General features: G+C 37.5%; 1 protein-coding gene across 13 annotated transcripts in view; it reads left to right on the forward strand.

Moving 5' to 3' along the window:
- The window catches only part of LOC128689171 (protein AF-10), a 236773-nt gene extending 229279 nt beyond the window's left edge, over window positions 1-7494 (forward strand). For 11 of the 13 annotated variants that reach the window (XR_011392290.1, XR_011392291.1, XR_011392293.1 and 8 more), the window contains one exon: window positions 96-7494. Coding sequence is in view for 6 of the 13 variants with exons in the window: in XM_070087399.1 (XP_069943500.1) it covers window positions 96-158 (63 nt within the window). In the remaining 7 variants the exon portion in view is untranslated. Of the gene's footprint in view, window positions 1-81 lie in introns of all 13 variants that reach the window. The other 2 variants (XM_070087403.1, XM_070087401.1) reach the window with 2 other exon arrangements.
- Window positions 7495-10961: the final 3467 nt, after the last annotated feature.

The following is a 10961-nucleotide window of genomic DNA, read 5'->3' on the forward strand; positions in this document are numbered from 1 at the left end:
AAAGTTTAAAACTTTTTAATTTTATGAAAACTTAAGCTGTTTAAATTTGAAGATCTGGTGTAAATCCATTTAACTTGTTAGTTCTTTCCAATCAGGTGATGCGACGAGACTTGGTCGAGTCTGGCAGAGGAGCACCGGGGCCATTGGAAAAGAGATGACACAGAGACTCGTGGGCTAGAACCAGAAGATAACAACAGCTTTAGAGCTTCTTCACTGCCCTGGACATACAAAGGAAGGCCATTAAGTTATACCTAAATTGTCAATACTCAGCTGGGATGTTCTGTCTTTGAAATGACTAGTGGCCCTCAAAGACTTGGGAGAGGTGTCAGCTGTGGGTACACCAAGTGAACGTTTGTGACAATTTTGCATATGCAAAGCTAGTTCTGCTTTGTAATTCATAATCAGTGCACTATGACAGTTCAGGAACTTTTAAGGGAATCGTATAATGACATAATGTGGTCCCTGGTGAAGATATGTGCTGTGTAAATGCACTTTAAAATACAGTATATTATGAGCATGATGCTGATATAGTGTACCGTCACAGTAAAAGTAGGTCTTTGTGAAGCATCCAATGAGACTCGCTAGAGTTTACATATAGAAATAAGTACTGATTTTAGTTGGTTAACCATGATTTCTAGCAAGCTTCTCACTGACACCTCGAGACCCAAGCAGTGTGGATTCCAAACTATTTGCTAAAATGAGGAACACAAGTTACTTCATTTTTACAAACTTTAGGCTATACCAGTCATTTACATTTTTGGAGACTGTCGTATTGAAATGCTAAATTGGCATGATTCCTTAGACATTTGACAGCTTCATAATGTAGTGAAGAAAAATGGTTCTGGTAAATGGTAAAGTACAAATACCACTCGTAGTCACCTATGATGTGTGTTGTCCATTATGAAGTCCATACCTGTTGGATTTTCATAAGATGTTGCCTCTTGCTATTTAAGATGGTCGGGTAAAATAAAAATTAGTTATGTGATTGTTATATGATCATGTAATTGATAGTTTAAGGACAACAGTTTTGTATAGATAATGTGTCACCACTTTTTGTCTGGAAAGCTTGTCATTTCAGAAAATACTACTAATGTTAGATGTGACTTTTGGACCAAGTTGAAACTTTAGAAATGGACTATGCTGAATTTAGAGCAAGCATTTTTTTGAATGCTGAAATAATTTCCTAGATTTTTTACTTAAAATTTTAATTTTGCACTGCTTTCATGTACATATTTATTGTAGCCATTTTTAAAAAATTATAGCTTAATGTAAGAAAAGGTTTCTGTACTTACCACTGTGATGCTGAGAGGCTCAAGCTGTCTTTTTAACTGAGCATCATATATAGAAAAGTTCCTTGTTTCATACATTATCTGATGAAATATTTTATAAAAAATGGAGCAATTTTATAAATATATTTTTGTTTCTTATTCAGCCTCTTTACGTTGATCCATCTTTTAAGTAAAATGTTACATGGAACATATACCTTAATACAAGTAGCCTTGCTTGAATGTGTACTTTTGATGTGAAGTTTGGCATATCCATTATTCAGAATGGAGATATCTGTATGCATACTGGCATAATGCTTGTTTTTAAATATAATAATGATGGATATATCTGCATCTATTTTGATCTAAAGACAATTGGGTGAACAGTTACAAAGAATACTTATCATATCAGTTTTGTTTTTTGCTGCTGAAAGTTCGTAAGCAAAAATTTTTAATCTGTTTTGGGAAAACGAGTTGGCATATAATTTTTAGTTTTTGGTTTTATATTTATTGTAAATGAATGCCTTGTTGGGATTTTAAATTATAATTAATTTTCAGATTTTTTGTTTTAATGTTGATTTTAAAGAAATATATTTGGAATTTATTTGTTGGGTTCTATACAGACAAAAAATTTTTTGTATTGTGTACTATCCAAATGTGATATTTGTAAATCCTTAATATTGGATTGGAAAGGTGACAATGTAAGGTATGATGAATTTTTATTCCTTTGCTTTTCATTATTTTCACAGTAACAAAATGCTGCCAGATAGATTTCAAAATCAAGTTATACAAAGCAGTTGTATGTCAATTTACACTGAATCCTTCTCTTGCTCAAACTACTGTTTTTGTGCTCCTGGCACCTAAAGGTTAATTTATTTTAAATATTTTTGCCTAGTTTCCTAGATACTTAGAAAGTAGGTCAATGTAAACCATTAGGACTTCTTAAGTTTTCAATTTATTTTAGTATATAGCAATGTATTAAATAAAACTGCAAAACATTAAATAAAACAAGCTTCCAGCTCCTCCCATAATGTAAATTTTATTCCTTATGCTCAACCGTGTTTAATATGCATGATAATTTTTACTATTAAAAGACATTTAAATTGTTTTTCATATTAGTGTTTTTCATCCCTATTTAGTTAATTATTTAATCCACTTTAAAGACTATTGATTATTATGCATTATTGAAAAGCCTATCTTCAATACTTGATTATTTCCTTGTGTACATAATATTGAGAATGGCAGGAAAATTGGTCACTAAAAATTCAACTTGGTCATAGATTTTCCTTTGAAGTTCATAATTGTAATTTTTTTCCTTTGTGACAGGAATGAAGTGACTAGCTTCCCAAATAAAAAATGGTTGTAAGTAGAATTTAAATGAAAATTTGTCCTAGCTTTATTTGGTACGTGCCACTGTCAAATTCTAAAGCAAAATTGAATGTTTGTTAAATTAGTCTTCATAAGTATGTACAAGTTTGTATAATGGCACCAGGTATTTTGTGAAATCTCGTATCTTTGCTGTGATATGCTGTTTGCAGGTTTTATACATGATTTTTAGAGGTAAATCTTGTACTTTGAATTTCTTTGCCAAATTTCCGTGATTATCCTGGTTGTCATGGCTTTGTTCAACATATTTATACACTGCATTTTGAAGGAGAGAACAGTTTACTAAATACGAGCAAATTATTTCACCCTAACTTTTGGTAGTTTTAATTTTGCTTCTAAATTTTGTGATTGAGTACAGTACTTGGTTAATTTTTTGGTTGAGTTAATCTTTTCATTTTTCATCTGAGGCCTTTTTGTCATTAGCATCCTTGAAATCAGATATGTTGGTGACTAATTACCAAGTTGTACTAAGAATTTGGACCAATTGTTAGTGGGTGATAGTAAAGAGGGATCATGACTATTATCACTGGACTAGTGTTTAACGTTAGAGCGGAATAGATGAAAAAATTGGTTTCGGAAGGTCATCAGTATGCCAGATGGGGAGATCCAAGTTTTCTTTAACAGATAATCAATGAGGTTCGACTTTGCTGCAATTGAGGAAGAAGTCTGCTGTCTTATAGGTTGCAAGCTATCAGGGAGTATAAGTACAAACTGTTGCTTCTGAAGAATGAATTTTGATATGCTCAGTGACTTGTGAGCCTTATTTAGTGTCCCATTTAGGCTTTGTTATTTTCACATTTTTGCATCAGTATAAAGTTGACATAATAACATCTGCTGGCACATGATCCTCAATTGCACCAAATACTGTAATACACAATCACTACATGATGTGTGTCAGATTTTCATCCTATGATAGGATAATGCTCAGTCTCTTCAGTCATCTCCCAACTGTCATGTGTGTTGCCTATCTTTCTTAGAAGATTATGTATATGCATCTTTTAAATATATATGCTGTATAAATCAACTATATGTACAAGATATGCACATATTAATAAATATACATACATATATACATATAAACCAGGAAGTACAGATTGTCACCAGGCTTAGTGTTCAAAATATTTGGACTAGAATTTTGTACACTACAGTACTTTCTTACAGGTGTGGTTCTTTTTCCTCTATGATCTTCAATTTATCTTGTACTATCACCTTCCTCATTGCCCATGCATTTATTTAATGACTACTGTGCCTCTACCATCTGTTCTAATTTATTCTGTACTAGTTAAATTTTTTTATCACCTTCCTCAGTTGCCCTTACATTTATTGGCTACCACTGTGTGATTATTTTCCTTATGAAAACTTCTGTGATGTTTGCATGATGACTCTCTTGTTACCCTATTCAGTTCTTTGGTCTCTGTTTACTCTGTGGTAGAAAAAAGATAACATTTCGTCTTCTTGATTAAGCTTCTTACAATAATAACAGGTCTCCTTTTCTGTATGTGTTTTTCTGCCCCTTGTCTACTCAGATGTACTCTAACTCTTCATGCTGTCTTAGTGTGAATTCTTTTCATATTTTATTTCTAATACTTTTTAAGCCATGAGGTACAATTAAGGCTTATTCTCTGATACAGTAGGGCCCCGCTTTACGGTGTATTGCTAATATGGACGTTTCAAATTATAACCAAAACTCGCTATACGGCTCCCCCTGTCTTTCTACTACGGTCATTGCTCCCCACCCGGTTTGTTTACATTCTCAGTGAGCACGTCTCCATTATGTCAGGAAACTCCAAAATTTCAAGGGTTTTAAAGTTATTGTGTATTTTATAGATACTCTGATAATTATACTTATGTGTAAACCCCCCCCCCCTCTTTTTTTTTTTTATCATCAGTCATCTCCCACCGAGGCAGGATGACCCAAAAAGAAAGAAAATCCCCAAACAGAAAATACTTAATTCACACTTTCACCCCACTCATACGTAATCACTGTCTTGGCAGAGGCGCTCAGATACGACAGTTTAGAAGTCCCTCCAAATTAACAATATCCCAGACCCCTCCTTTAAAGTGCAGGCATTGTACCCATTTCCAGGACAAGTCTGGCTAACCAGAGGCTACCTGTACCTAAATAAACTTGCACACTGTGCTGACATGCAGGTACACATTAAAATCACTAAGTGTCTCCCTCTAGTCTTAATGCCATAGTAGTACTACTAATAAGTAATAATAGTAATCACTCTTGGTCACGTTAAATGTCTTATTTTACATTAAAATAGACATTTTCATTAATCCATCTATGATATTTTCTTCAAAATTATATAAGAAACGCATTACGTAGCATATAAACATGATACGTACACTCACAGTACAATTAATTTTACATAAATATGAGGTGTGGTAGCTGGGCGTTTTCTCTGGTTCAGCACCAGAAGAATGCTCATTACTTCTTCCTTCGTTTATGGTGGCATCTAAAGGTAGCTGTTAGAAATGATTAAACTCGGTGAACAAGGTATGTCAATGGTAATATGGCTCTGGGTCGCACTAAATATCGTATAACTACGTAGGCTGGTGTAGCTATGTAGCCAGGTGGAGTACGTAGCTACATCTATCATCTACCTACACCTGACTTCCTACAAGTAAGTACTACTCACCTCTCACCCTACATTAAGACTACAAATATTTTAAGGTAACTAATGAATGTATTGTGTATGTATTTGACTTTATTGCTTTTTAATACCTAGTTCTACTGTTAGCTTAATATATGTTGGTGTAAACTTTTTGTTTGGCATTTGTATGCATTAATAAATGGAAAAATGGCGTTCTGCTTCCCGGCGATGTCCGCTTTCTGGCGGTAGCCTGGATCCTAATCTATCGTATAAGTGGGGCCCTACTGTACTTCCATCATAACTGTTTACTTTAGTTTTTCTCCATTTTTTTTTTTATAAATACTGCATGTTCCTTCTGAAAAGCTCAAGAACCCAAACTTGTCTCTATTTATATATAGTGTTGAATGAAGTTTTGCCATACTTCATCTAGTATCTGAATCGACATGCTGTCACTGTTCAATTATGTGCTTCGTACATATAAGAGAGAGGTGGAGCCATTGTATATCTGCAGTGTATCTCCTGTGACTTACCATCTTCCAGGCACTTCCAGTTTAGCATATTTATCTTTTAAACAAATTTTACTGATGTCTTTTTTAAGGCTTACTATATATGGTAATCAGAGCACTTTGAGATTCTCGTGTTTTGTCGTACAAGATTTAAGAGGTGGTACGAAAACAAAAAGGAACAAGAATTATTGTAACATTTTGTCATGTCTTGTCCTTTTGTTTTTCAATGCCTGTTTTTTATATCCTAATACATATTTCATTATATATTTTTATTTAACTGATGTTTATTCTCATGGCTGAAGTTCAGTAGCTAACCCTTTATAAACCCATGTTACTCTTTATTCTCTTATTATTTACAAGGCCATTTGTAAAGTAAGAAATCAGTCTTTCTATATTCTCAGAAGTACTAAGAATTTTATAGTTGGGTGTTTTCTTAGCCTTGCTTCTTGAACATTTTTTGATAAATTATCTTATTTCACATATTTAAGTAAAAAGGACCTGACACTCCTAAATATTTAAAATTGTAACTACTATAAAATCATGATCGTTTTTCTCTGTTGGTAATGTTTTTGTATTTACATCGGTAAGAGTATAATTTCATATACAGTTTGAGTGTCAGGTTTGAAGAGCTTTTGTTTCCAGGAGTGGAAAGCAACATGTTACCTTTTAATCTGACATAAATGACTACAGTATACAATTTTCTTTATTCTTTTAAATCAGTATTTTTCATTGCACGTTATGTTATTAATTCTAAAAGATAACACGTTACACATTTTGATCTATCGTACAGTACTGCTGGTAATTCAGCATAATATTCTGTATCATTCTTAAGTTCTTATGCTATTTCTTTTAAATTATTATTTAGATTTCCTAGCTTTCATTTTGTATTTTTATACAAATAACAGACCCAGAAAAATATGTTAAATTTGTTAAGCCTTCTCTTCTAGCTATGCAAGCGTAATGAGATGACTAAAGATGTACATAGTGATGTATATTTGCGAATAAAAAATATTCAGTCGTGAATTTCAGAAATTAGGCTTTCTTCCTTAACAATATTTAAATACTGTATAATCATTATGAAATGTCATGAGAATTTTCAATTGTTTATATAACTGAAAACAAATTTACTATTTGAAAGTTTATCTTTTTGAAAGAGTCTGTGTGATGACTTAAGGGGATGATGCTGGCTAGTGTAATAATGATAGTTTAGTATAAGGGGTGTGTTGCAAGTTGTGTTATGTGACTTCTCAGGAATTTGGAGCCATAGTCAGGGATTCTTCTCAACACCTATATATAGGAAAGAAAGCTGTTTGACTGAAGATCATACAATTTGTGGTTTACGTCCCTTTGGTTCAATTAGCTGGAAAAAGGTGTATGGAGAGGACATATTAGCTTTGACTTAAGTGCTTATTATTGTATTTAAAGTGAAGCTGATATTTGTAGTTTCAAGAAATGTTCAAAGGCTCATTGATCGAGGCCATAAATTGCTGATTAGTCACATTATTTATATGGGTCTGGGTTGCAAATTTGTATATTAATTTATTGGTATTTAAGTATTATATTTGAGGGTGAAGTCATCAGAAATTATTTTTGTATTTCCCTATTCATGTATTAATTTTGAATTGATTAGATGATGTTTTGTGTCATGTCTGAAAAAATTCATAACTTTTCCTGTAAAATTAGTAACCTACCTCAGTGACCCCATGTGACTTTCAATAAACCTGAAAAAAAAAGAGAGAGATATTTGTCTTTCATTTTTAATTACTGCTTTCAGAAACCAAACATAGTTGTGTGTTGTGATTGTACTGCTGGTGGGAAATAGTGTACAGAAAACTTTTACAGTTGAATAAGCGAGTGGATAACAGCTTCATTAGCTAAAATCTTGAGTTAGTAACATTCTTTTCTCCCATCCCAACAATGGTAGCTACTTTGATGTGGTGGTAGAGAGGCTTGTGTCATCTTCTCCAACAGATGTACACTAATGAAGTGCGCTCAGATGGGTTTGTGATAAAAGAAAAACAAACTAGCCCTCCGAGGCAATTTACCATGATTCCTTAAGAACTTATCTGAAGACATTTCTATGTTCCGGTTAATGATTTGTTGTACCTGGACTACCTCTTCAAGGGGGGCTCCTTGGCGTGGTGAAGAGGCTCTTGGTCTGAGGAATTAGCCCTGTCAGTCTTCTTCCTCAGACCGAACCTAATTACCCCCCATTCTCCCTTCCCCTATCCCATCCTCCCCTTTTTCCATTCCTCCTCCTCCTCCTCACCCCTCCCTTTTGCCCTTCCTCTTTTTGGCCTTTGGGATTTCTCCCACAGGCGCGCTAGTTCCTAGGTAGGGGAAAGGACACCGGGGTCCATCCCATTCCGTTGAGGTTCTTGGCGGTGGCGTAGTTTGCCGTGGAATCTGGATTGCCTGGGGATGTCCCGATCCCTCTCCGGTATCCCGGAGTAGCTTTGAGTGTCTTTCGGGCGATGGGTGTATCTCTGGAAGCCACCTTTCAGATTCCGGGGGTGGTGGCCGAAGGAGGTATGCTTTGTGGCGGATATCCGGCCGCCCTCTCTTTTGTCCACCAAGGTAGCTCGGCAGATGTGAGGTTGCTATCCCGGATTGCTGGTTTACTGGCATGAAGGGTAGGGTATGGCACGGGTTCCATGCTGCATCTGCGCTACTAGCGGTGCTGAGGTCCTCTTGGGCGCGGAGGGAGATTTCCGGCCTTTTCATTCCTCCTGGGAACTATTCCTCCCCGCTCCCCCCTTTTTTTATTCTTTTTTTTATTTTTATTTTCTTTTCTTTTTTTTTCTTAAAAACAAAAAGCAAAGGAGTAACCTAACCATGGCAGCCCTAGTCCATGAACCCACTACCCCCGGGCCCCTTCTTGATACCGCACCCCATTCTGACCCTGCCTTGTGTTTAGACCACTCTTCGGACACTCCTGATGCCCCTGTACCTCTTGCTGGTGCTGTTTCCTCACCCGCTTCAGGTACCGGGGCTTCGACTGACTCCTTCGATTTGTCTGAACTCCGCTCTCCTTTGACTATGCTTCCGGCTTCTCCCTCTACGGTACGGCAATTTTCGAATCGCCCGCCCATTTCATGCCGGACCAACTCCGGTCCTACTCCTAAACGCCAACGTCAATCTCCTGATGATGCTCCTTCGTTACCTTCCCATTCTACTCGGAAAAGACCGACACGTCAAGCACTCCCTCTCCACGCTCAATTTCGGACCACACAATGGACTAAATTCTTTACTTTAAGACCGACTTCTTCTTCTGCCTACCTTTCTGACCATAGTATTGGCAAAACACTTCTGCGTCATGTTGGTAAAGATATTTCATTTCATGCTCTCAAGAGCGGTATGCGCATCGTCACTGTCCAGAATGCTACCCAAGCTCATGATCTTTCTCTCCTTTCGAATATCGATACTACTCCTATCACTATTGAAAAACATCTTTCTCTCAATTCTTGTAGTGGTACTGTCATTCTGCCCCATACCATAGTCCAACAGAATTTCCAGTCATGTGGCAATGACATTTTTGAACAGCTGGAACTCCAGGATCTCCCAATCCTCAAAGTAGACACTTTTGTCCTTCTTGCCCGGGGGCGGAGACGTTACCCTTGCAATGTGGCTCGTTTAACTTTTGACAGCCGAGAACTCCCGTCCTCTGTATACGTCGCGGGACATCGGTTACAAGTTTGAAATGTGATACCTACACCGCAACAATGTAGAAATTGCTGGCGTTTTGGTCACCCAGCGAAATATTGCAGATCTATGGCCGAATGCCCAGTCTGTGGTGCCGACGACCATTCTAATACATCTTGCAGTCAACCTCCATCTTGCCTTAATTGTAATGAAGCTCACCCTTCGTTCTCCTGCCGTTGCCAGGTCTACTTAAATGAACGTGAAATCTGTTGCCTCAAAGAGGCAGAAGGTCTCCCTTATGCTATGGCAGTTACTCATCTCCGCCTCCAAGGGAGACTACCCCGTGTTTCTTATTCTCGTGTTTCCAAACATCCCCCCACTTCTGGGGTCCCATCTTCTGCAGCCTCCTCTGTTGTTACCCCTCCCATAGCCACTACGGCATCTAATCCTTTTGTTGTCCTTGGCTCTGACGTCCTGACTACAACTCAGTCTGTTCTCACATCTTCGCGTCCTTCCTCACAAGCCCCAGTATCGACAAGACCTCGTACGACACCTAATACCAATCGCCCCTCTACTCAGAAGTCCAAAAAATCCACATTGCTCAAATCTTCTTTGCCCCTTCCTTCCCTTCTTCCACTTTACCTTTCCAGTCTCTGTACCTAGTTCTTTCCCTCTCTCTGGCTCTATTACAAGTATGGAGATTCACCCTCCTCCTCGTACTATGCCTTCCACCCCCGTCCCCTCCCAAGTTTCTTCCTCTTCTGCCACCTCCCAGGTTTCTGCCTCTTCTGTCCCCCCCCCACACTTCATCTCCAGTCCCTTACACTCTTCCCTCCCCCTCTACTTTGGTACAGTCCATTACTGTCCCAATCTTTACTCACCCTCCTCCTTTTATCTCCAATATGGTCTCCCATACATTTTTGAATTCAGAAACACTTGAAGCCATTTCAGAATATATTGCAGAGACTAAACCTTCAATGGACACTGATTCACTTCCTGTTCCTTCTCTTCCCTCTCCTCCATCTTCACAACCCCATTCTTCGCAACGCTCAGTTCCTTCGCTACTTGAACGTCTTCCAATGCCACCACACGTTGACTTTTCTAACCCCTCTAGTCCGTAGGTGCATTTACCTACAGATTCCTGGTATTTTCTTCATCGCCAATCATGGCCTATTTACTGTGGAATATCTGCGGCCTCAGGGGTAATCGGGGTGAGCTTCAGATGTTGCTTTCCAGGTTTTCCCCTGTTGGTGCTTGCTTACAAGAACCAAAATTACACTCAGCTGTTTTCCAACCTATCTCAGGCTATAATTTATTGTATTCTTCAGATCCTTTCTCAGATGGGACCTTTAATGAAAGTGCCCTTCTTCTATGCAATGATATTCCGTACTGTCAACTATTTGTCCATTTTTTTTTTTTTTTTTTCAACAAGTCGGCCGTCTCCCACCGAGGCAGGGTGACCCAAAAAAGAAAGAAAATCCCCAAAAAGAAAATACTTTCATCATCATTCAACACTTTCACCACACTCGCACATTATCACTGTTTTTGCAGAGGTGCTCAGA

Source organism: Cherax quadricarinatus, chromosome 21 (assembly GCF_038502225.1).
Source record: "Cherax quadricarinatus isolate ZL_2023a chromosome 21, ASM3850222v1, whole genome shotgun sequence".
Taxonomy (NCBI): Eukaryota; Metazoa; Arthropoda; class Malacostraca; order Decapoda; family Parastacidae; genus Cherax; species Cherax quadricarinatus.